Source organism: Macaca mulatta, chromosome 1 (genome assembly GCF_049350105.2).
Source record: "Macaca mulatta isolate MMU2019108-1 chromosome 1, T2T-MMU8v2.0, whole genome shotgun sequence".
NCBI classification, from domain to species: Eukaryota; Metazoa; Chordata; class Mammalia; order Primates; family Cercopithecidae; genus Macaca; species Macaca mulatta.
This window is the reverse complement of record NC_133406.1, coordinates 236984343-237009824: the sequence shown is the minus strand read 5'-3', so window position 1 is coordinate 237009824 and position 25482 is coordinate 236984343. Positions and strand designations below refer to the sequence as shown.

Below are 25482 nucleotides of genomic sequence, written 5' to 3'. Positions count from 1 at the left end.
ACTGACGGAACTCAGAGACCGGCGCCAGTGCAGGTCCTCGCATGCTGAGTGTGCCAGTCCCCTGGGCTCACTGTTCTTTCTCTATACTTTGTCTCTGTGTCTTATTTCTTTTCTCAGTCTCTCATCTTCACCTGACGAGAAATACCCACAGGTGTGGAGGGGCAGGTTCCCTTCAAATTTCCTTCAGTCAGCAAGCAGAGAAGGCTTTCTTCCCACTCAGACCCCAATCAAGGCTTCTGGAAGTGGGGGTTTTGTCTTTCTCTCCCTAAAAGATGTCCTGAGGTCGGCATTTGAAGCCTGGAAAGTCATTCCCAGGGAGCCAGACTTTCTCTCTCTTCCAGGAATTTCTTCGCCAAATGGTTCTAATCCCAGAACCCACCCCCTAAACCTTTTCTAATACAATTACTGTCTTCAAGCCAGCACGTGGAGACAGATTTGAGCTGGACTCCTGTGTCCTTGGGAGCTGACTTTTCTTTTTTTCTTTTCTTTACTTTTTTTTTTTTTTTTTGAGATAGGGTCTCACTCTGTAGCCCAGGCTGGAGTGCAGTGACGCGAACACAGCTCACTGCAACCGCGACCTCCCCAGGCTCAGGTGATCCTCTCACCTCAGCCTCCTGAGGAGCTGGGACTACAGGTGCGTGCCACCATGCCTGGCTAATTAAATAAATAAATAAATAACTCCTGGGTTCAAGCATTCCTCCCACCTGGGCCTCCCAAAGTGCTGGGATTACAGGAGTGAGCCACCGCACCCAGCCCAGAAGCCAACCTTCAGTACTGAGCTTTGCTCTTCTCAAAAACCTGATGTCACAGCACTGGCCTCCAGCACATCCAGCCGTGGGGCCCTTTTGCTGCATAACAGTTTCTATGGAGACATCTGTGATGCCACCACTGCTCCCAGGAGCCTACAGGACCTGGAGCTCTGGAAGCTGATCTCCTCCCACTGGACCAGCTAGCAGGTTCATGTTCGAGGCCATTTTCCCCTCAATACCCCAAGCCAGGCTGAAGAGAGATCCACGGGAATAGCTGGGCCTGTCCTCATTCAGGTCCACATTCAGGCAGCAAAGCTCACTTGGTCTTTGCCTCATGTTACCTAAGGAGGCCAGCCCATCTGAGAGGCACAGTTTGATGTCCAGCTCGATGGCCAGGGGCCTGGCACTCCTCCAGAGCGTGGCCAGCCGGGACGCCGAGTGCCCAGAATGGAAACTGCGCCAAAAGCCACGCACGCTCAGCAAGTCAGTCCAGACCATCAGCCGCTACTACAGGAAGACGGTATGGGGTCCTGGGAGGAGGGCTGCCACGGGCCTTGAGGTGACCTGCTTCTCCTCCTCCCCAAGGACCCATGGAGCCGTCAGCCCACAAAGCATTCCACAGGCCTTCTGGTGATGGGTAACCAAAGAGGGATTCCAGGCAGGCAACGAATTGAGCGCTAGTGGTGGAAAGAGCCCTGAGGTCCTCTCCGTTTCTGAAGGGCCTGGTGCCTTAGTCCCCACGTGCCACTGGCTTCTTTTGGGTTAGCTGCTTTGGGCCGGTCCTCCCCTCTTGCAGACCTTGGCTCCCGGTGTCTCTGGTTGGCCAAGGGGAGAAGATGCACAGTTTGCCCCAAGACTCCCAACGTGCATCTTGAAAAGGAGAGTGAAGGGGAGAAAATGTGGAAGGGGACCTCAGCCGGACAGGTACACTGTGCCACCGTATATTAGGGGAGCCCGAGATGGTCACCCCGGCTCCTGGCAGCTTCCTGGGTGAATGCATTGCCTGGACCTAGTGGACTGTGGTTTCTTTTTTTCTTTTTTTTTTTGAGATGGAGTTTCAATCTTGTTGCCCAGGCTGGAGTGCAGTGGTGCGATCTCAGCTCACCACAACCTCCGCCTCCCGGGTTCAAGTGATTCTCCAGTCTCAGCCTCTCAAGTAGCTGGAATTACAAGCACGTGCCACGACACCCAGCTAACTTTTTTTTTTTTTTTTTTTTTTTTGTATTTTTGATAGAGACAGGGTTTCTCCATGTTGGTCAGGCTGGTCTTGAACTCCCAACCTCAGGTGATCCGCCCACCTTGGCCTCCCAAAGTGCTGGGATTCCAGGCGTGAGCCACCGCACCCGGCCAGGTTATGGTCTCTAAAGTGGGTCTGCGTGGCTCTTGCTGAGTATCCAGTGTGCTGGAGAGGGGACGGAGGGGACACACCACTGCAGCCTGCACACACGCAGGCCCTTTCAACCTCAGTGGGAAAGTAGCTTAGTGCCCGTGACCAGCAGCATGTGTGGGTGTGGGGGAGCCTGTCCGTGAATCTCAGCCGGCAGTCAGGCAGAAGCAGAGCCCCCATCTATCTAGGCCTCAGGGTCCCCAAGAGGCTCTCAGTGGGCAGCCAGAGCTCCAGCACCAGGGGGTTGTCGTGGGCAGGTCTCTGGGGAGGCCTGAGGGGCAGCACGGTGTCCTGGGTGTGGGATCTGTGTCCACATACTGCTCACAGGCACCTGCCACTGGGGTGATTTGTGATGGTTTAGGGAAGCAGGGTCTGCCCTTGGACGGGCTGACCTAGAGTCAGGGGCCTTCTGCACCTGTCTTATTTTCCCCGCTCTGCCAGAGTGAACCCAAGGATGCCACCAGCCTCACCAGCTTCATGTCCAAAATGGAGGAACTTCGAAGGGTCTTCCCCAGGCGTCCTCACTGCCCCCAGTTCAGCACCAGGGCCACATCCATGTCATACTGTGGTAAGAGCCCCCCACCAGGGCCGCCTGTGAAACTGCCTGTCAGAGTCGAGGGGCCTGGGGAGGACTTGCTGCACCCTTCAGTCTGCGAGCAGCCAGCCACCAGAGTTGGCCTCCACGGTGGCCCCAGCTGCTGCTTTGGAAATCCGCCCTGTGCGCAGGGAGCCAGGGCAGCAGTGAGGCTGCAGGTGGAGGGAGGCCCGCTTCTCCTGGCCACTGTGATTATAATTTGTCTCCCCAGACTTCTTGCTTTTTTATTGTCTCACCCACTAAAAATTCAGTAGGGTCAGGGGCTAAGGGAGTGGAGATGGTTGAAGATTCTGGAAGCTTCAGGAAAGATTCCCATAAAGCCAGATAGTTCGTTAGGGACAGTGCCCCTGGGGAGCCCCAGCAGCTGTCCGGTCCAACCCCTCACTGCTCTGATGAGAACAGGAGGCTCAGAGCAGGCAGCTGCCGAGCTCCGTGGTCACCTGGGGGACGCTGCCCAGAGCCAGGGCTTTATCCCAGCATCTGCTCCTGGACCTGGACTGGTTCCATGTCCCCACACAAGACACCATTCTTAGGGATGGCGAGCTTGAGCTTAATTCCTGTGACCAGTAGCCGGGCCAAGGTGGGGGTTGTGGGGTGGGGGTCCCGTGCTGTCCACGAATCTCAGCCGGCATCAGGCAGAAGCAGGGCTGCCACCTTTCTAGGCTTCAGGCCCCCCTCTGCCTCAGCAAGAGGGTCTCCACGGCGGCCAGGGCTCCAGGACCAGGGATTGTTGTGGGCAGGTCTCTGAGGAGGCTGAGGGGCCGCATGGTGTCCTGGGCGTGGGGTCTGCGTCTACATACTGCTCATAGGCAGTTGCCATTGGGGCGCTTTGTGATGGTTTAGGGGAAACAGGGTCTGCCTTGGATGGGCTGGTCTGGAGGTCGGGGAGCTTCTGTTCGACTTTTAGGAGGGCACGTTTTTACCGAAGGAAAGTGGGGTCTGCCCTCCAGGGGACAGGGGGCATCAGCTAGAGAAATTCAGCCACACGCGGGTCTGTTGAGGCAGAGACACCAGGGCAGGCAGGAGGATGAAGCCCACCTTTTGGTCCAGCCCCTTGCTCAGTCCCATGCATCCATTAAAAACAGCTGCCTGTGCCCCTACCTGGTGCTTAAGGATAAATAAGAGTCTGCCCTGGAGTTCTTGGGGAGATGAGACCACAGCAGTCACCAGATGGCATCTTTAACACTCTGCAGGTTCACCCACCGAGACCGATTTGTCCTGGGAGATTGACAACAGCTCGGAGACCTGGAGGGGCACCCGGGACCTGCTCTTGGCCAGGCGGGGTTCGGACATGAACCTGGATGGTGAGGGAGCCCCTAGGGCCTCTGCCTGCACCTGCTGGGCCCCTGAGCTCGAGGCCTGCTTCTTGCAGGGTCGCTGCTTATGCCATGTGGAATTCCCTTCCAGGACTGCCTGCCTCCTGAGGAGTCACACAGAAAGGCCCCCGGGCTCCCTTATGCAGAACTAGCCCTGCCTTGCCTGACAGCTTAGGCTGCAGTCCCCCCAGGACCATGGCCCCTTGTCTTTAGGAAAAATCGTAGTTGAAAGTTTTGTCCCCTCCGCCCTTACCCAGAGGCTGATGGGTGCATCCCTCACTGTGGGTAGAGACCCCTCAGGACACTGTTCCCGCAGACAGGAGTGCCTGTTTCCATTTACCAAGAGGAAATTCACAGCACCGTGTTTCCTTTCTTGCCTTAATTGGAGGAAACCTAGAGTCTGCAGTGACCAGCTGCCCTCAGGCTCAGGAAGGTGGAGAATCCCCTCCCTCCCCTCAGTTTAAAGATGGAGAAACTGGGCTGGGCGCAGTGGCTCACGCCTGTAATCCCAACACTTTGGGAGGCCGAGGTGGGTGGATCACAAGGTCAGGAGTTCAAGACCTGCCTGGCCAAGCTGGTGAAACCCCATCTCTACTAAAAATACAAAAAAAAAAAAAAAATTAGCCGGGCATGGTGGCGGGCACCTGTAATCCCAGCTACTCGGGAGGCTGAGGCAGAGAATTGCTTGAATTTGTTAGGCAGAGGCTACAGTGAGTTGAAATCGTGCCACTGCACTCCAGCTTGAGAGATAGAGTGAGACTCCGTCTCAGAAAAAAAAAAAAAAAAAAAAAGGTGGGGAAACTAAGGCCTCAGGAGGTGACAAGCAACCAGGTGTGCAGGGACAGCATCAGGATGACCCCCTTGTCCCGACTCCCAGCTCTGGCTCCTCTGTCCTGGGTGTCTTGGCCGGAGCTTCCACACCTTCCTTCACTCCCTCAGCAGATGCACTGGGCTGGGTGTGGGCGCCCCATCGTGTTCACAGCAGCATCACGCTGTGTCCAAAGTGAGGTGACAAGAGCTAGGAGACAGATCGGAGTCGATCTGGGCAGACAGGGGTTTCCGAGGGAAGTCTCAGAAGTGTGGACATTGTCGTCCAGGACACCAGAGGAGCTCGGCAGGGAAGGGTCTGGCTTCTCATTCGGCCCCTGCTGTCGCCACAGGGCGCCTCCTTCCCTTCAGTAAGAGCGCCTGCGAGTTCGATTACTTGAGGAAGAAGAGCAAATCCCAGACTTTGAGTCCGGTCACCAGCAGCTCAGTCGCATCCCAGAGCTGCTCGAGAAGGAGGATGCCCTGGTACCTCTCAGTCATCCATGAGAAGGTACTGGCGGAGAGGGTGCAAATCCCAGTTCTCTACTCCCTCGCTCTGCTTCCGGCTGGGAGGACAGCCCTGCCCCCTGACAGGCTCTGGTTCTAGTATCTGGTTAGCTGCATCAAGCAGGTCCCCATGGCCTAAAATGACCTCCAGACCCCCCGCTTTGACAAAGCTCCTCACTCCTCTCCATCCTCACCCCAGTGGGTGGCAGTTACGCCGGCATGGAACTCAGACTCACTGGCACACATGACCTCCAGCCATTCACACATCTTTGCACCCACAGACTCTACTTCAGAGAATGTATTCTAAATAAAAATCATAACAGGAATAACCAGCTTGATTTCTGTACAAGTTGATTCATTGTAGTGTCATTTTTTAAATCTATTTATAAGAAAGGCTGACCTATATTTTCACTGTCTTGTAATTCCCTCATCAAATCTTAGTATCAAAGTTATTCTGGCTTCATTAAAATGAAAGAAAAGGCTGGAAAACAGTTACTTTTTTTCTTTTTATTTCTTTTCTTTATTATTATTTGAGACAGGGTCTCGCTCTGTCACCCAGGCTGGAGTGTGGTGGTGTGATCCCGGCTCACTGCAGCCTTGACCTCCCTGAGCCCAAGCAGTCCTCCCACTTCAGCCTCCCAAGTAGCTGGGACTACAGGTGTGCACCACCACACCTGGCTACTTTTGTATTTTGTAGAAATGGGGTTTCCCCATGTTGCCCAGGCAGGTCTGGAACTCCTGGGCTAAAGTGATCCACCCGTCTTGGCCCCCCAAAGTGCTGGGAGCACCACTGCACCCGGCACCTTGTTTCTTTTTCTATTCTCTGTAAGAGTTTGTATAAGATTGATGCCGTTTCTTCCTTAAATTCTGAAGAATTCGCCATTGAAGGAGTCTGTGTCTGGAGACTCCTCACAGGAGCACTCTTATTTTATTAATTTATTTATTTTTGAGACGAAGTCTCGCTCTGTCACCAGGCTGGAGTGCAGGGGCGCCATCTCAGCTCACTGCTACCTCTGCCTCCCGGGTTCAAGCAGTTCTCCTGCCTCAGCCTCCCAAGTAGCTGGGATTACAGGCACGCGCCACTACACCCAGCTAATTTTTGTATTTCTAGTAGAGACAGGGTTTCAGCATGTCGGCCAGGATGGTCTCAATCTCTTGACCTCGTGATCTGCCCGCCTCGGCCTCCTACAGTGCTGGGATGACAGGGTGAGCCGCTGCGCCTGGCCTTTATTTATTTAGAGAAAGGGTCTCATTCTGTTGCCCAGGCTGCAGTGCAATGGCACAATCAGAGCTCACTGCAGGTTCCATCTAAAGGGGCACTTTTAGTTTTTAATTTATTTATTTAATTTATTATGATACAAGGTCTCACTTTGTCACCCAGGTTGGAGTGCAGTGGAGTGATCCCAGCTTACTGCAGCCTTGACCTCCTAGGGTTCAAGCAATCTTCCCACCTCAGCCTCTCGAATAGCAGGGACCACAGGCACACGCCACCATGCCCATTAACTTTTTTCTTTTTTTTGTAGAGACGAGGTCTCTCCATGTTGCTCGGGTTTGCCTCGAACTCCTGAGCTCAAGTGATCCTCTTGCCTTGGACTCCCAAAGTGCTGGGATAGCAGGTGTGAGCCACTGCACTGGGCCCCTGCAGGAAAACTTTTAAAACTCACAAATTAGGCCAGGCACAGTGGCTCACCCTTGTAATCCCAGCACTTTGGGAGGCTGAGGTGGGCGGATCACGAGGTCAGGAGTTCAAGACCAGCCTGGCCAACATAGTGAAACCCCATCTCTGCTAAAAATACAAAAAAAAAAAAAAAAAAAAAAAAAATTAGCTGGGCATGGTGGCGGGTGCCAGTAATCCCAGCTACTTGGGAGGCTGAGGCAGGAGAATCGCGTGAACCCAGGGAAAGGAGGTTTCAGTGAGCTGAGATCAAGCCACTGCACTCCAGCCTGGGTGACAGTGTGAGACTCCGTCTCAAAAAAAAAAAAAAAAAAAAAAAAGAAATCACAAATTCAATTCCTTTAAAATATATCCAGATTTTCTTTTTCCTCATTTCAGTTTTGTGTTCTGTGTTTTTCTAGGAATGCATCTATTTCATATAAGTTTTTTAACGGATCAGCCTAAGGCTGTACATAGTACAAGCATAATTACTATCCTTTATGCGGCAGCGTGGGCAGGGTAAGGACAGCCTCTGTCTCACTTCCAACGTGGCTGCCTTGTGCCTCCTTTCTCTTTTTCCCCATTGGTCTCGCTGGAGTTTTATCAGTGTTAATAACCTTCTGTTAGAATCAGCTTTAGATTTTGTTGATTTTTCTCTAGTGTCTGTTTCCTTTCTCTGCAGTCTTTTGAAGCTGGTAAAGTTTTGATGAAAATTATGGACATGAGTCACAAAATGTTGTCGAGTTGGTGCAGGGCACAGAGACCTGGCGGGGTGGTCGTATAATTGCATGGAGACACAAGGGGGCTTGACAGTCCCAGCTCCTGCTCCTGTGGGTCCATGATATTCATTTTGTTTACTCCTCCTACTCTACCTGTACATTATTAGAGATTTCACTGCTTTAAAAGTGTTCCTACCTTTTAATCAAGCAATTTCATTTCTGAGAAATGGCCTGAGTGTACCATTAGACAAAAGTCAGGCAGATACGCTGTTGTTATTCCTGCAGGCAGCAGGGAGGGGATTTACCAGGTCATGTGCATGAACCATCCAAGGGAAGGGCTGCAGGCTTGGCTGCCTCCAGGAGCTCCAAGGGGCTCGTCAGGCTTTCCTTTATCTCATCTCTGCCTTCATCTGGGCTGTCACAGATGAACTCTTCTCATTTGGTGGCAAGAGAACCACCTGCCACAACAAGTTTGCAGCTGGCATCGTGTAAACTCGGCAGCTCCAACAGGAAATCAGATCTCCTTTCCAGCAGTCCTTGAACTATTTTGAGACGTGAGAGTGTCTTAGGTGACCATGACCAGGGTGATAAAATGTGATTTCTGCACATTTTTTCCCTTTAACTTTGTATTGCAGGCATAAAGGGGTAAGAATTCATACTATAAAGATTCCCATGTACCTTTCCATTCCCCGGATGTTAAATGTGGCCACGTTTGCTTTATCCTTCTCTCCTCTCTCTCCCCCTTGCTCCTCTCTCCCTATATCATAAATTTTCGCACCTAACTTTATTCCTTCTACTTTCTATAGGATTAATTTTTAGTTCTTTTTCTGAATTCTTGAGATAGATACTTGGATCATTGATTTTCCATTGCCCTCCTGCTATATGCATTTTAAGGCTGTAAATTTGTTGTTAATCACAACTTTAACTGTGTCCCACGAGCTTTGATGTGTCCAGATGTTCATTTTCATTAGTTTAAAATGTTTCTAGCTTTCTTTGTAATTTCTTTTTTGACCCATTGGCGACAGAGAAGCCTATCACTTACTTTCCAAACATTTAGGGGACCTTCTAGTTATCTTTCCTTCCAGAATATTCTGTTGGGATCATTTTCCTTCCCCCTGAAGAACTCCCTTTAGTATTTCTCTAAGTTCAGATCTGCTGGTGACAGATTCTTTCAATTTGTTTGCCTGAAAACATCTTTATTTTTGTCTTTAAGTTTGAAGAATTGAGGGAGTTGAGATTCTGAGAACAAAAGTTTGAGGAGCTCCCCAACAAGCCCCTAGGGAAGCTTGGAGGGTATTGCCAGTTAAGTGTGGGGACTGCAAAGAAGACTGGCGTCCTGTGGTATAGTGGGGTGCAAGGACAGACCACGGGCCAGGTCCGAAAGGGAAGCTACCTTGCAACTCCTCGGAGGAGGATTTAGGATCTGCTCTTAGGATGGTGCAGAGGCGCTGGAGGTGCCAGGCATGGCTGCAGTAAAGAGCTGGCACATCTTGGTCTCCAGATGTGTAGTGCTAGTTCTTTACTGCAGTACACATCTTGAAATCCCTGGGACCGTGGGGTTTTGGGGTCCCAGGACAGCAGATCTGCTCCTCCTGGGTGGGCTGGAGGCAGGTTGGGGGAAGAGTGTGTGGCTGCATGGCCCACGGGGACTGCCCCTGGTTTTCTGCCCAGGATCACTGCCTGTCCGAGCTGGAGATACAGGTTCAGAAGAAAGACGAGGAGATCCTGCTGCTCCAGGAGGAGAGGGAGGCCCTGAAGATGCAGCTGAAATGCCTCCTCAAAGGCAAAGGCCAAGAGGCGTCCATGTCCCCAGGCAGGAGGGTGAGCCAGCCCCAGCGGGGCACAGTGCAGAGCTCTAAGACAGTCGTTTCCAAAGCATCCAAAACTGCTGGTGATACACAGACCCCTGGCAAACCCCCAGGCCCCCTGGATCCTACCAGGTCCTTGCTGGAACGCGGACCAGTTCTCAGGGTTCTGATCAACAGGCAGGGGAGAAGCGAACAGAGGCATGAAATGACAAATGAGAGCCATGAGCCAATGCAACAGGCAGGGGAGAGGCGAACGTAGGTGCAAAATGACAAATGAGAGCTGTGAGCCGATGTCTAGGCACCTGCACCTGGTTTCTGACTTGCTTTCTGCCTGGGGCAAGGCATGGCGCTGTCTGGGCTCAGGGTCTTTATCTATAAAATGAGGGCTGAGCTAACCTCTGAAATCCTGGGTCATGGAGGCCACCCTGCAGGCGGATTCCCCGGGCCTGGCCGTGTGCATCATGGGCAGTGGTAGCTTGGACCACCCTGCCCTGGCCGGGAATCCCCTCTCCCTACTCTCTGGCTGTGAGCCCCGCTGTGAGGTTGGGGATGGGGTGGGGGTGGGGGTGGGGTGGGGGTGCGGATGCTATCCCACCTCTAGGTCTGGGCAGACGACTGGATGTGGCAGGTCTGTGTTGTGCCCAGCGGTGGCCACCTGATCTTCCTAAGACCTGATTTCTTTCATACCTGAGGAGACAGCCTGAGTTTATGCTGGGGGCCAGAGATGAAGCAGGGACCAGGGGGAAGGCCTCTGACCATGCCAGATGCCCTAAATGCCTAAAGGGAAGGCTGCCTAGACACACAGGGCAGGGGCAGGGAAAGGTGGTCAGCCAGGGGCTTCCACTCTCTGTCCTCCCCAGGCTACTGGTGGGTGTCTGAGGGTGGGGCACCCAGGCAACGACATGCACCGTGGGCGTGTCTAAGGCTGGCTCCCTGACTTCCAAGCCCTTGTCTTTTACTGCAAGGCCACTTGCTGGGGGCTGCTCTGGGGCTGCCTAGAGCCCCTCTGCCCCCCAGGGTTGCCCATCCACAGGTTCCTGTGCCCTCCATTGCCACAGCACCCACATCCCCCAGCCCCTTGGCAGGAGGATGCAGGTCCCCTCCCCAGACACGAAAGGCCACTGTCCCTTCCAGGACAGGCAGTGGTCCGTTCCTGGGGTGCTGTAGGAGGGATGGAAAGCTGAGGGTCCCCGGGGCATCTTGCAGGAGCGGCTCTCAGATGCTTCGCTGAAGCTGGGCAGGCTGAGCCTCCTGAAGGCCTTCTCCAGAGATGAGGAGCTGCAGCACTGGCAGCAGGTACGGGCTGCCTGGAGAGTGGGCACGCAGTGGGGGACCCCGGCCCAGAAGCCACCCAGGCTGCTTAGCTAAGAGGCCCAGGCCCCGTGTCCCCACTGCAGCCCTGACCTGGGGTGCCCCCACTCCAGGGGAGCAGGTGAGGTGGGTGGGTTGTTAACCCCTTGAAGTCACAGGTCAGGTGCAGTCTCCTGACAGAGGGAGGACCCATGACTGAGGCCGCAGTGCCTGGGCCATTGTTGGTGACCTTGCCAGGCGGATGCTCCCCCGCTCCCTGGATCCTGCAGCAGCCTGGAAGGAGGTGTCCTCCCCGGTGCCCCCGCCGTGAGCATTAGAGTTCCCCACCCTGGGGGTGCCCCGCAGCCCTGCCCAGCCCCTGCCCTACCCATCTCGCAGATGCAGGAGGAGTCTGCAGCACCGGAGAGGGGCAAGGAGCTGGACCTGGGAGGTGGCGAGGAGGACGAGGGCCTGGAAGGGGAGCCCAAGGGGGTGGAGGACACAGGTGCCAGGGGAGGTGTGAGCCAGATGGGGGCTGTACATGAGGAGGGACGCAAGGAGGAGGAAGAGGAGGAAGAGGACAGGGATGAGGACTCCGAGGAAAGGGAGCTGCCAGAGGAAGAGGAGATCCCCAGGAGAAGTGCTTCCTCCCTGGCCGAGTCGTTTGAGGAGGAGCTGCTGGCCCAGCTGGAGGAGTACGAGCAGGTCATCCTGGACTTCCAGTTCAACCTGGAGGCCACCAGGACCAGATACTCCCTTGCAACAGGTAGGGCCTTGGCAGGGGACTGGGCTTTGGCCACTCAGCGGGTCCTGGCCCAGGAGCTGGGATGCCCAGACGCTGCCTGCTCTGGTCAGTGAGCTGGAGCAGGGGCAGGTGTCAGCAGCCTCACCCAGGCTCGCAGAGCCCTCCCAGCTGGCGCGGTGGCCCGGCCCTCTCCGGTCCCTCATTGCCCCTGCTTGCTCTTGTTCACCGCCTCTGCCTCTGCGCCCAGGAGTGATTGCGTCTTTACAACAACAACTGGATTTCCAAGAATCCCAACTGCGGAAGATCAATAGGGAAAATGAGACGCTGCAGAAGGAGCTTCGAGAGCGGAAGCAGCAGCTACAAGCCATGACCGACAAGGTGGCCGTGCGCTTAGTACCGGCCTCCGCTCCGTGAGCACGGGCCAGACTTCATTAACCCCCAGCAGCTCGGGGCAGGCGCCACCCGTCCCATCTACTGATGGAGACTTTGAGCCTGGGGCGTCCAGGCAGCTGGGCCAGGGTTGTGTGGCTGAGAGCGGCCCCGCCAGGATTCCCCCAGGTGTGTGGGAGGCTGGAGCCCATGTGTCCAGCCACAGCTCTGCCCTGCTCCTGGGCTGGAAGCATGTGTCCCTGTCTCATGAGCCACTGTGCTCTTGGCCTCTCCTCAAGCATCTCCTGGCCCCTGAGTCCTGGGGGTGAGAAGGTGCTCTCTGTGCTTAGAGAGACTGCTACTCCACTGAGCCCACTCTTGTCGTTTTTGTTAAGTGTTTTAAGTTTTTATTCTTATCAAAGTTATTGATGCACATCGCTTAAAGGATCAAATAGTTCCACGAGGCCTGTCATGAAAACCAGGAGCCTCTGACCTCTTCCCTCTCATCTGCCCTCTCCTAAGGCATCATTTTAAATTCTTCCAGCACATTCTTTATGAATCTATCTCCATATCTCTAAATAGCATGCTCATAATGCCCGTTCTAGATTTTTCTCCATCTTAACATTATTTAATGCTTCCTTTTTTCCTCCCCTGTCACCCCCCAGCACACACAAGGGCAGCCTTTCCATCCACCCTGCTCCCCATATCATTCTCTCACAATCATGTTGCACTGACATCATTGGGACAGTTATTTGTCTCACACACACACACTCAAATAAGTTTTACAGAACAGTACTAAGATTCATAAACCACAACTTGAAAACGGCTGCATCCCATATCTTTTGCTTTCTTGCCCAGTTCACTTATTTCTGGTGGAGCACATCCTCCAGTAGTTTTATCAAAAAGGATGACTGAGGCCAGGCGCTATGGCTCACACCTGTAATCTGAGCACTTTGGGAGGCTGAGGCAGGTGGATCACCTCAGGTCAGGAGTTCAAGACCAGCCTGGCCAACATGGTGAAACCCCGGCTCTACTAAAAATACAAAAGTTAACCGGGTGTGGTGGTGGGTGCCTGTAATCCCAGCTACTCAGGAGGCCAAGGCAGGAGAATCACTTGAACCCAGGAGGAGGTTGCAGTGAGCCAAGATTGCACCATTGCACTCCAGTCTGGGCGACAAGAGCAAAACTCCATCAAAAAAAAAAAAAAAAAAAAAAGGATGAAAGGGGGTAAAGTTTTGGGGACATGATATGTTGGCAAATGTCCTTACTGTACACCCTTGCAACATCTGGGTTGGATATAGCATTCCCGTCTGAAAACCATTTTCCTTCAGCATCACAGAGGCATTCCTCTGTTGTCTTACAGTTTTCAGGTTTGCTGATGAGAAGTCCAAAGACGTTCACGGTTCTTTGTGGGATGGTTGTTCCTCTCTGGAGAGTTGTAAGATCTATATTTGTCGCAGGTGATCTGAAACCTCCCAGAGTTATGCTTTATTGAGGGCGTATTTTCATCTGTTGTACCGGGCACTCAGGGGCCATCTGGAAACTCATGTCCTTTAGTTCTGGAATTTTCTTTGGTTTTATTGTTTTTTCGTGTCCTCTCAATTTTTTAGCGATTGGACCTCCTGTCCTGCTCTTGTTTTATCTGTTAGCTCCTCCTTTTTGTCTCCTTGTGTTTTACAGATACTTTCTGAAGATTTCCTTAACTTTATCAACGGCTCTTGAGTTTTCACTTTGTTATAATATTTTACTCTGATGTTCTCTGAATGTTCCCTTTCTCGTTTTTTGAAGTGCACTCGTGTTTGGTTTCACAATTGCAGTATCTTCTCTTCCCTCGATGACAGTGTTCATCATAGTGTTAGTTTTCTAACTTGTTGCACCACTCCTATTTCCTACAAGTTCCCTTTTATTTTATTTTATTTTTATTTTTATTTTTTTTGGAGACAGAGTCTTGCTCTGTCGCCCAGGCTGGAGCGCAGTGGTGCGATCTTGGCTCACTGCAAGCTCCGCCTCCCGGGTTCATGCCATTCTCCTGCCTCAGCCTCCCGGGTAGCTGGGACTACAGGTATCCACCACCACGCCCGGCTAATTTTTTGTATTTTTGGTAGAGACAGGATTTCACCACATTAGCCAAGATGGTCTCTATCTCCTGACCTCATGATCCACCCACCTCAGCCTTCCAAAGTGCTGGGACTACAGCTGTGAGCCACCACGCCTGGTTACAAGTTCCCTTTTGAAGTTGGCTTTTGGTCTCTCATTCATCTGAGAGCTTTGCTCCAATGTTCGAGCTGACTGGACTCTGAGCACACAGGTGACCACTCCGTGCTCCCTGGGCAGAGCAGTGCGCTTTGCTTTGGCATTTTAATGGAGAGTTTCTTTTGTTTTCTTTATTATTTTTATTTTTCTGAGATGGGTTCTCACTCTGTCATCCAGGCTGGAGTTCAGTAGTGTGATCACAGCTCAATGCAGCCTCAGCCTCTCCAGGGTCAGATGATCCTCTCATCTCAGCCTCCTGAGGAGCTGGGACCACAGAGGCACGCCACCACGCCCAACCAATGTTTTTATTTTTTGTAGAGACAGGATCTGTGTTGCCCATGCTTCTCTCAAATTCTTGAGCTCAAGTGATCCACCCACCTCAGCCTTCTAAAGTGCTGGGATTACAGGTGTGAGCCTAGGGCTCTTCATTTCTGACATAACATTCCACCAGTCATCCTCATTTTAGTCTCCATGTTTAGAAGAACCCGGACCGACAATGTCTGAGACTTTAAGGAACTCAAGTGTGAACTGGGCTTGTTTTCTGCTTTCCCTACTGCCGGCTACTTGGCTTTTTTGGATCTGGGATGTCAGATACCACTCAGCCATCTTCAAACTCTCCAAAATATTTTTAGTCTTCTCCTCTTCTCCCTGCCTTCAATAGAAATCCCGCTGCTATTATTTTAGTGAGCTTTGGGGAAGGGAAAAAGTTAGATGCCAGTGTTCAGTCTGTTATTTCAACCTGGGAGACCCCCATGCCAACCCCTCTGTCTCCTTCCAGTTCTCCAACCTCCGAGAAGATAAGAAACACCAAGAGATGATGGGGCTTATTGAGAAGGACAACCAGCTCCTCCGACAGGTGACAGCCTGGGTGTCGTTACATGGTCAGTCAGGCCACTGCTCTTGCTGTAAGTCCCGTCAGTGAAGGGCAAGACGGGGCTGGAGCATCTTCACAGCCCAGCCAGAGTCCCTTAACTTAGGTAGCATGCCACTCGACATGTCTCTGGGCCCCACGTCCGCACAGAAAGCTCCTGGCAATCGCTGGGCCCAGACTGGACTGGAGGGACCCAGCAAGAGTTGCTGGTCTTTTTTTTTTTTTTTTTTTGACAGAGTCCTGCTCTGTCACCAGGCTGGAGTGCAGTGGTGCGATCTCAGCTCACTGCAACCTCCGTCTCCTGGGTTCAAGCAATTCTCCTGCCTCAACCTCCCGGGTAGCTGGGACTACCAGCATGTGTCACCACGCCCAGCTAATTTTTGTATTTTTAGTAGAGACAGGGTTTCACCATGTTGGTCAGGCTGGTCTCAATCTCTTAACCTCGTGATCCACCCGCCTCAGCTTCCCAAAGTGCTGGGATTACAGACGTGAGCCACTGTACCTGGCTGCCGGCCATCTTTTAGGAAAAAGTGGACGGGTATCACACGTACTCAGGTTGGATGAAATGACCCCACCTCTTTGTCCTCCCCGGATGTCCCCAGCAAGTGTCGAAACTGGAGAGAAAGCTCACCAAGCGGGACCGCGTCATCTCAGAGTTGGACACCAAGGTCAGCCAGCTGCAGGAGCAGGTGGAACTGGACCAGAACCACTTGCAGAGGTGGAAGCAGCTGCAGGAGGATTTGCAGAGCAAGAAGGAGATGATTCAGGAGTCGGAGCAGCAGGTCCGCGTGGCCCTGGAAAGTTCCCAGTCCAGGGTATGCCCAGCCCCTCCTCCTGAGGGTCTGTCCCAGCAGCTGGCGGCCAAGCACCCAGGCCCCTGCCCACTGCCCACCGAGGTAGAACCGGGCTCTGAGTACACGGGGGCTTGGGCTGTTTCTGCTGTGTACACCAGCACCCACACAGAGTTGACGCTCAAGAAGTGTGGGTAGAGGATGGAGTGAGGGTGCGACGGAGCACCCCGGAAGCATTCGTCAATGGCAGTGGTGGGCGGAGCCCCGCAGGCAGGGCTGCGGGTCTTGGCTTGCATTGTGAAGGGGATGGCTCACTGGCTGGAAAGGAGGAGGGCTCCTGGATTGAGAGGAATGGTGTTATCAACCCCTCTCTGAGTCATGGTGTGCTTGCTGGGCCAGGCACCATTCTAAGTACCTTCTTGGTATCAAAGTAATGTGGCTCCTTTAACCAAACTATGAAGTAGTTATCATGATCCTCACTTAACAGACAAGCAGGAAAGGATGAACAGTCCCCCTGGACCCCAGGCCTGCTTCGCAGTGGTGCTGGGATTTGGACCAGGCAGTCTTAATGGCAGGACCCCACTGGGGCGTCATATTAAACGTGAGCAAGGCCAGAGCGCACCCTGCTTGTGAAGGCCCCATGCCAAAAAGGAAATCAATAAAGAGCTGACTTTTTTTTTTTCTTTTTTGAGGCAGGGTCTTTCTCTATCATCCAGTCCGGAGTGCAGTGGGGTGACAACAGCTCACTGCAGCCTCGGCCTCCCAGGCTCAAGCCATCACCATCCCACCTCAACCTCCTGAGTAGCTGGGACCACAGACCTGTGCCATCATACCCAGCTAATTTTAGAAACTTTTTGTAGCGACAGTCTCACTATGTTGTCCAGACTGGTCTCAAACTCTTGGGCTCCAGCAGTCTGCCTGGCTTGGCCTCCCGAAGTGTTAGGAATACAGGTGTCAGCCACCATGCCTGGCCCTGACCTTGATTTAGAATCCAAAATTAAGCAAAGGTCAAGGTCATGTATGGAGGCTTTTGAAGTCATGTTCCCACCAGGAATGCCAACTGCAACTCAACTGTGTTCTTTTTCCTGCCTGAGCCTGCCCCCTTCCGGCTGGGTCAGACTATGGCACCCACCCCTGGTATCCCTTGATAAAACAGTTTGGGATCCAGCCGTAGTCCTGGTGAAAGCATTAGACCAGAGGCGGTCTAGGTGTGTCCATTTGTGCGTCAGCCTGCACGGACCTGGTAGAGCCTGGAAAGCTGAGTTGAGAAATACTCTGAAGCTAAGTCCGGGTGAGCAGGAACTAGCGCCAAGCCTGATGGTGAAGCCCCATGGATGTGGGGAAGTGAGGCTGGACACCCTGGGTAGCTGCCAACCTCTACCCTGGGGAGGCACCCCCAGAACAAAGGCCCAGTCCCTTGTGGCCTCAGGACCTCCAGCACTTGGCACGATGTTTGTACAAAGTGGGCACTCAATAAATACTGGAAAGAAGGAAAGGATTCCACTCCTCACACGGGCCAGGGGCCCATGACATTCCTGCTGTTACTTAAACCTGTCCGAGTGGCAGTGCGGACGTGCTTCCACTCGGAGGCACAGCTGAGCCTTTCGGGCCCGGCTCCCGTTGGGCACCTGTGCGTCGTCACGGTTTCTGGACGAGGAACGGGTGCTGATCGTGCCGCATAACTCCAGGGGTTTCTTTCTGAGGCTCCTGGGTGCAGATTGGAGAGATTTCCTCTGTAGCTTCCTGGGAGGCATGATTAGCTACCTCTGGGGAGGTGGCTGCAGTGTACAGGCAGACAAGGATCTTCACGGCAGCAAAAGACTGGAACGCCTTCCGGGTCTGTGCGCAGGGGCCAGGTTCAATGCTGCTGTCCGTGGCACAGACGCCTCCTAGTCAGCATGGAAAGGAGGAAGGGCCAGCAGCACACTGTTAAATGCCTAAAGTGAGAGTGTCGCCAAGGGCCAGGAAGTCCACTCACTGCAGCTCCCCTGGGCAGCGGAGGAAGGTCCAGGGGTTACGTGCAGCTTCTGTACTATTTTGGTTTCTTGGTTTAAAAATATGAGTGTGGGCCGGGCGCGGTGGCTCAAGCCTGTAATCCCAGCACTTTGGGAGGCCGAGACGGGTGGGTCACAAGGTCAGGAGATCGAGACCATCCTGGCTAACCCGGTGAAACCCCGTCTCTACTAAAAAATAACAAAAAAACTAGCCGGGCGCGGTGGCGGGCGCCTGTAATCCCAGCTACTCGGGAGGGTGAGGCAGGAGAATGGCGTGAACCCGGGAGGCGGAGCTTGCAGTGAGCTGAGATCCGGCCACTGCACTCCAGCCTGGGCGACAGAGCGAGACTCCGTCTCAAAAAAAAAAAAAAAGGCCGGGCGCGGTGGCTCAAGCCTGTAATCCCAGCACTTTGGGAGGCCGAGACGGGCGGATCACGAGATCAGGAGATCGAGACCATCCTGGCTAACACGGTGAAACCCCGTCTCTACTAAAAATTACAAAAAACTAGCCGGGCGAGGTGGTGGGCGCCTGTAGTCCCAGCTACTCGGGAGGTTGAGGCAGGAGAATGGCGTGAACCCGGGAGGCGGAGCTTGCAGTGAGCTGAGATCCGGCCACTGCACTCCAGCCTGGGTGGCAGAGCGAGACTCCGTCTCAAAAAAAAAAACAAACAAACAAACAAAAAAAAGTGTGTGTGTGTGGGTAGGTTTTACTTTCCAATTAGAAAAGCCCATGTGGTGTCAAAGAGCCTTTGGGCTTTGGGGCTGGGCCGTGCAGGGTCAGGGGTTGGATCCGGCACCTCCTAGCTCTCAGGCAGCCTACATTGACTCCTCCGGCCCCAGTTTCCAGTTTCTAAAGCCATGAAAAGTGAGAGTGAGCTGTTCCTTCCTGGCCTATAAAAAATAAAGTGCTGGGGGTGCAGCCCACTGGCCAGGTGCCTTCTTGGGCAAAGATGAGTGACGATGTTGTCCCTTTGCTCATAGCTCGAGAGGCTAAGGAATAAGATCATCCAGGCCACCTTTAGCATCACCGGGACCAAGTCCTTGGTCAACGAGATATCTGACAATGACATCCTGGAAGCCCTGCAGGTACACCCCTAAGCTCAGCTGCCTCCATCCGGGCCCCATCCCCCTAGGCCACAGCTGGGGTAGGGGGTGGGATGGGGGCCTAGGTTAGATTCAAGGGACTCTGTTCTCATCCTAGCTGTGTCACCTATTCACCCGGACCCCAGGACCCCCCTTTCTCTCTGCTCAGGCAGAGGGGACCAAATCATCCTAAGGTGGGTGGGGGCATGGCATGGGAGTCTTACTCACGCTCAGCAAAAAGGGGGAGGGGCATCAGAGACCAGCAGTAACCACCACAACCCATCCTGAGCACTGTGGACAGGGAACAAGCCGCTCGGGTCATGAAGACTCTCCCGCAGCAGGAGCCCAGCCCCCGCTTTGTCCAGCTTGGTCCCCTCCGCTGGTATCCCCACCCACTGATCCAGGGCCCTGCCTGGCGCAGACTCTTCCCACCCTGGCTACGGCCTCCTGGGCTCCTTCCTGACCAGGGGTCCCCAAGCAGGGGCCTCGGAGAAGTAGAGGGGTACAGGAGAAATAATTCAGGCCTTGGGGTCACTGGGCATGAGGGGGTCACCACCCACCAGCTGTGGGCCACACAGTCACTTCTCTGAGTCATAGATGCCTCCCTCTGTGACGGACAGCGCATGCTTACCTGCAAGGTGTCGTGAGACTCAGAGATCTGGGAGTCTGGCACCGGCTGTGGCTCTGTGTGGGGCCATGTGCTACGCAGGGGTCACCTCTCGCCAGCAGCTGCTTCTGGTCCCAAGACCCACACTTTGCCCTCTGGGGCTGCCCTTAAACCCCAGTGTGTGCCCACGACCTTCCAGCACCCACGTTCCTGGGGCCTGGTTCCCTTTCTCTGCAGAGCAGATGGGCCCCAGACAGTGCCTTTCCAGCAGAGCTGTAATGTGGGCAGAGATCTCTGCAGCCTTGGTACTGTTGTCTGGGGGAGGGGAGGAGGAAGGGGAGGGAAAGAGGAAGAGAAGAGGGAAGACAGAGGATGGAGGGAGTATTCCCACTGCACAGTAGCCAGGGAAGAGCACCTTTGCTTGTTTGCCATAACCTGACACAAACCAGCAACGGCCCAGAGAGGAGACTGGAAGAGGGGTGGGGACAACGTTCCCTATGCACAGGACAGAAAGGACTTGAGGGATAGATGTGACGACCTCAAAGGTCTCTAGGAGTCTGGGGTTCCTCACAACTCTTTTTTTTTTTTTTTTTTTTTTTTTGAGACGGAGTCTTGCTCTGTCCCCCAGGCTGGAGTGCAGTGGCGCGATCTCGGCTCACTGCAAGCTCCGCCTCCCGGGTTCACGCCATTCTCCCGCCTCAGCCTCCCGAGTAGCTGGGACTACAGACGCCCGCCACCGCGCCCGGCTAATTTTTTGGATTTTTAGTGGAGATGGGGTTTCACTGTGGTCTCGATCTCCTGACCTTGTGATCCGCCCGCCTCGGCCTCCCAAAGTGCTGGGATTACAGGCGTGAGCCACCGCGCCCAGCCGGTTCCTCACAACTCTAAGAGGGCTGAGGAGGGGACTTAGTGCAGGCTTCTGTGGGCTGGTGGTGTGCACCTGCCCCGGCTCCGCGTTCTGTGACTTCACTTCCGTGGCTGAAAATCAGCCGCCGTGGGAGTATTCCCACCACAGAAATTGGCAACGCCACAAAGCCAAGCGCAGTTTTGCTTTTTCCTCCCCCCTGGAGAGCCGGTTGTAAGTATTCACCAGCACACCCCTGCTGCAGCAAGCCCCTCTGGAGGACGAGAGGGTGGTGTCCCGGGCAGCTGGCATGAACTGGGCAGACCAGCCTCAAGGCCAAGGTGAGGAACTGCGAAGGCCACCTCCATGGTTGTGTTTCTTGTGTAGAGAATTATCTCAGAGAGAAGCGACTACTACAATCAGCTGAAGCAGAAAGGCGTCAAAGTGCCCCCCCTTCAACAGTCAGAGACCTTCCTGCCCAGCAAAACCAAGAAGGGGACCTCCAAGTAGGCCCAGCCAGGCGCCCAAATACGGTCAGCCCAGCAGAGGCCAGGGCCCAGCTCCAGAACCACCCGCCCCCACCACGAGTCCTGTTCTCAGACTTAGAATTAAACTCCGGCGTTGGCACTGTCCCACCTTTTTCTTCTCTGGGATCCACGTGGGGGCCTATTCTCCTCTGCGACCTTGAACTACTACCACACTCCCCATTCCAAAGCTCACTCACTGGGGGTCAGCACACCAGCCTGTGCCCCTAGCTCCTAACAGGTTCCCTTGAGGCCCCAGGCTGCCAGACGCCTGAGCCGGGGTGTCCAGCCAGCACTCAGCACAGACCTCACACCTACTGAACAGAGGGGGTCTGTGACCTCCTGCCCTGGGGCCTCTCCTGGTTGGGGCACTCTCTTGCAGGAGGATTGGAAGATGGTGAGGGTGGGGGGCTCTGTTCCCATCCCCCTGGTCCTGGAAGGAAAGTTTTACGGACAGCAACGGTGTCTGTGGTCCCTGACGCTTCCCCAGAGCCTCGCAGGCTCTGGGCGCCTGAACACATTCGGAAGGGGCTCTCCCCATCGCCCTTCTCTGCTCCCCACCCACACCCGCTTCCCTTCCCGCCGCGAGCACCGAGCGTGGGCCACGTGTGGGCACCATGCCCCTTAGGCCCCGGAGGGGGACGGTCCCCGCGGCCGAGTCTTCGATACCCAAGATTCAGACCCAGACGCGCCCAGAGCCTCCCGTAGTCTCGTCGGCGCTGCAGCCGGGTCCCCGCGGGGCTGGGGGGCTCGTGGCGTCGTAGCGGCTCCAGCAGGGGTGAAGGAAGTCGGGGACCCTGGAGGCCCCGAGGGCGGGCCGTCTGGGGGCGGGAAGTGTAGCCCTCAGACCCTGCCCGGCCCCCTGCACCTCCAGGCCCCGGGACTGGGCGGCCTCAGGCCCCGGCCCCACTCGCCCAGCACCCAGCCACTTTTGGACTACGCACCTCCGCGCTGCTGGCTCCAGCCCTTCCCCGCATGACCCCGCCCCCTCTCGCCCCGCCCCCGGCCCCTTCTGAACCAGGCACCTCCCCGCTGCTGGCTCCCGCCCTTCCCCGCATGACCCCGCCCCCTCTCGCCCCGCCCCCGGCCCCTTCTGGACTAGACATCTCCCTGCCGCTGGCTCCAGCCCTTCCCCGCATGGCCCCGCCCACCACTCTAGCCACGCCCCCTTCCGGACCAGGTGCCTCCCGGCTGCAGGCTCTAGCCCTTCCTCGCGTGGCCCCGCCCCCGCCCTCGCCCCCTGCCCAGGCCCGGCCCCTGCGGAGCCCAGAGACGCGCGGACGCAGGTGAGGCGCGCTGGGGTCCGGGCTGCAGCTTCCCGGTGCGGCCACAGTGGGCAGGTGGGCCTGTGCGCGGCCTTGCTAGCTGAGAATTGGCGGGGGCTGGGGGCGTGCCTTGGACTGACCCCCACCGGCCTAATCCGCGGAGCGGGGCCAGGCCCGGAACTGTCCGCCCGGCTCCTTGTGGCCGCTGGGGACCCCCGACCCCAGCCACTTTCCCTTCCCAGCCCTTAGCAAGGCTGCTTCTCCGGTTATTTTTTTAGGCTCGAGGCGTCTACCGAACCTCAGCCCACGACCTGCCCCTCTGGGAGGTGCGGGCCGCGGCCAGGCTCTGACCTCAACCTGGCACAGAGGCCCCGGCCCTCAGGCAAGATTGTCCGGGTAAGTGTGGGGCCCTGAGGCGCTGTGGTGAAGAGGTCTATGCAGGGGCCGCTGTGTACCTAGGATCTTCCTGCACTCACAAACCCCCAGGAGGTGCCAGGACCCCGGAGGCTCCCAGGGCCTGGAGGGGCATCCCCGATGGGTTTGTGCCGCCACAGCTGTGACTCTCACGTGAGTGTGGAGAGACGTTTACTGGGCAAGTGAGGGAGGCCAGCCTCAAGGGCCGGCTCTGGTGGCTTTGTCCACCGGGGTGACTTGGGAACCACGCGATCTAGGTCAGCAAGACAGGAACCCAGGATCCCAGAGTTGAATACACTGGGCTTAACCCCTCCCACCGGGAGGCCCATGATGGGCTGCTGCAGTGGACTTGGAGACTCAGCACTCCTGGGACTAATGCTGCGTGCATGTCAGGTTGCAAGGTGGCTACTGCAGCTCCAGCCATCACATCAAGGCTAGAAGAAGGAGGTGGCTGCTGCTTCTTTCACAGAAGCAAAAGCTTCCCCATCCCCTGCTGCACCCTGGCTCCTGGCCCACAGCTGGGTGACTTGGGAAAGCAGGGGTGGTGGTATTAAGCTTGTCTTACCCCAGTCATGGCTGTTAACGGGCTGCCACATTGCTGCTGGGACCAGACTGGAATTCTGCACACCAGGTAAGAGGGCGTGAAACTTGGGTAGGCGGCTGACAGCTCCACATGCTCCGGGAAAACAGCACCTATATTCCAGTAGAGGCTGGGCCTCCCCGGGCCTGAGTGCCAGGCTGCACTGAGCCCGGGCTCCCACCGAATGCACACTTTATGGCTTTGAGACAGCTCCCTCTGCCTGTTTGGGCTTTGGGGAAGGGCAGACACGGAAGTGCCCCAGGAGTCTCAGAACTGCCTGGGGCCTGAATTTCTGAGCTGGCTTCTTGCAGGGGAGTGGCTCTTGTGTCTTTAGACCTCTGTGCCGATGACCTGGGAGGAAGGTCAGCCTTCCTTGCTGGAGGGGGCCCAGCAAAGCCTCAGCCCCTAGAAGTGAGGGGCCTGCCACTGCCTGCCCAAGGACCCCACTCCTGGGGGCCAGATGCTGAGAAGAGACACTGGGGGCCTAGCAGACCGGAGAGCTAACCCCAGTCCCACAGCCTGGGTGGGTTGTCAATTTCTGGCACCCCCTCCAACCCCTGCACCCGCTTCCCCTTAGGTAAATAGGAGGTCGAAACAGAGGCCAAAGCGTAAAGGAGGTGATTAGAGTCTGGGCTGGCTCAGGCTGGCTGGGCAGCTGTGCTAGTGCTTGGAGTTCCTACTCAGTCCCTGTGGTCTCCTGGCCTCTGTGGGCACTTGGACTGCCAGGCACTGAGCTGAGTGCTGGCCTGTCCTGCAGCCACCCAGCCCACGACCCTCCTGTCTCTGTAGGGACTCCCTGAGGCCTTGAATCCACCCCGGCCCTGTGCTCAGTGCATCGTGCCCCCCAAGCCCCAGCCCTCCCAGAGGTGTGGGTGGGGGAGGGGCTGCAACCCACACAGGCCAAGGACACAGCTGCTGCCACTGCCTGAGGCCAGCCACGCATCCTCCCCAGGCAGGGTCCGGTCTAGCTGTAGCCACTGCCCCGGACCTGCTGCCCTGCCCCATCCCACCCTCCCTGGGCCAGCCTCCCCAGAGGTCAGCAGGCGCCTTATCGGGCAGGGTTAAGGAGGGGGACAGTTATCAGGGGCTGCATCCTGGGTTGGGCCACAATGTCCTTGTCTCTTGAGGGTGGCAGGCTGTGCAGGCTCTCTGATAAAAGCACCCAGGAAGGGAGGCCCCTGGAGCGTGCTGGAAGGAAACACTGGCCTCCCACATGCCTGAGGGTAGGGCTTGGCCTGAGATGGAATTCCAGCGGCTTGGTCCCATCCTCCCGGCATGACCCTGGGCAAATGACTCAACCACTCTGTGTCTAGGTCGCCTGTTAAGTCAGGTGACAGAGCCGGTGAGGGAGCCAGCCCCTGACCCTTAGTGCCCCTCCCCTAACAGCAGCCCCAGAGGGGGTCTTGACTACTGCCTTCCATTCGGTTGTTTTACAGTGAAGTCACAGCCTTGCCACCTGTCTTGATCTCACCACTGTGAAGGCCCCACCTCTCCTGCTGCAGCCCCACAGCATGCAGCCCCAGGAGAGCCACGTCCACTATAGTAGGTGGGAGGACGGCAGCAGGGATGGAGTCAGCCTAGGGGCTGTGTCCAGCACAGAAGAGGCCTCATGCTGCCGCAGGTAAGGGGCCTGGGGGCGGCCTGCCAGCCACAGTAGGCCGGTGCCTAACCTGCCCAACCACAGAGACGCCTGCCCTAACCCCTGCCGCCAGCCCCATCACCCTCCACCCCATCCTGGCTGGGAGCCCACGGTCCAGCGGCTCAGCAAACCGCAGCCCTTGGCCTTCCCTCTGGTTGGCTGTGGGTGGGGAGAGCTTCCTCTTCACTCCAGCAGAGCGCCAGGCCCCTCCCCCTGACCCGCACCAATGGCCACAGTCCACTTAGGGGCCCCTCACGCGGCCCTGGCCTGGGGCTCACCTCCAGTTGGTTCTCACCCCAGGATCTCCCGGAAGCTGTGCACGGGCAAGCTGGGCATCGCCATGAAGGTGCTGGGCGGCGTGGCCCTGTTCTGGATCATCTTCATCCTGGGCTACCTCACTGGCTACTATGTGCACAAGTGCAAATAAATGGTGCGCCACATGCACGCTGGGGGCTGGCTGCACGTGTGAGAGCACAGGCTTGGAGAGACACCCCGTCCATATGGACCCCCACATAGACACGGACCCCATGGCACACACAGCAAACGGCACACGCGCTGGTAGCCACGCACACGAAGACACCAGGTGCGCAGCTGTCACAGGCCCCACATGAGGGCGTACCACACACCTGGCACACAGTCCTTCAAAGGACCTACAGAAAAACAGCTGGGTA

The 25482-nt window shown here is 55.7% G+C and overlaps 2 protein-coding genes across 19 annotated transcripts; both read left to right on the top strand.

Moving 5' to 3' along the window:
• The first annotated feature begins 847 nt into the window (after positions 1 to 847).
• On the top strand, positions 848 to 20899 carry CCDC27 (coiled-coil domain containing 27). The gene is given in 12 exon segments (XM_077978381.1): positions 848 to 1269; positions 2578 to 2704; positions 3925 to 4035; positions 5208 to 5365; positions 9406 to 9555; positions 10749 to 10838; positions 11232 to 11598; positions 11825 to 11955; positions 14978 to 15055; positions 15673 to 15885; positions 18837 to 18941; positions 20777 to 20899. Coding segments are annotated over 12 exon segments (1962 nt in total). The 5' UTR covers positions 848 to 960.
• Positions 20900 to 21988: 1089 nt separating this feature from the next.
• On the top strand, positions 21989 to 25255 carry SMIM1 (small integral membrane protein 1). 18 transcript variants are annotated; one of them, XM_077978331.1, is made up of 7 exons: positions 22066 to 22199; positions 22457 to 22574; positions 22665 to 22745; positions 22850 to 23223; positions 23484 to 23695; positions 24609 to 24793; positions 25112 to 25255. In XM_077978331.1, exons 6-7 carry the CDS (start codon positions 24684 to 24686, stop codon positions 25236 to 25238), a joined length of 237 nt encoding a protein of 78 aa, XP_077834457.1. In that variant the 5' UTR covers positions 22066 to 22199; positions 22457 to 22574; positions 22665 to 22745; positions 22850 to 23223; positions 23484 to 23695; positions 24609 to 24683; the 3' UTR covers positions 25239 to 25255. The 18 variants fall into 18 exon arrangements, 17 of the variants coding, with proteins under 17 accessions (XP_028696632.1, XP_077834403.1, XP_077834391.1 ...); XM_077978336.1 differs by having other exon boundaries at positions 22117 to 22253; XM_077978326.1 differs by lacking the exon at positions 23484 to 23695.
• The last annotated feature ends 227 nt before the right edge of the window (positions 25256 to 25482 follow it).

Coding starts and splice junctions, on each gene's coding strand:
- SMIM1 (XM_077978265.1), top strand. CDS start 22,051: ATGGCCCCGCCCACCACTCTAGCCACGCCCCCTTCCGGACCAGGTGCC. Junction 22,200..22,456: donor CCAGAGACGCGCGGACGCAG/GTGAGGCGCGCT, acceptor TTATTTTTTTAG/GCTCGAGGCGTCTACCGAAC. Junction 22,746..22,849: donor GCCACAGCTGTGACTCTCAC/GTGAGTGTGGAG, acceptor CACGCGATCTAG/GTCAGCAAGACAGGAACCCA.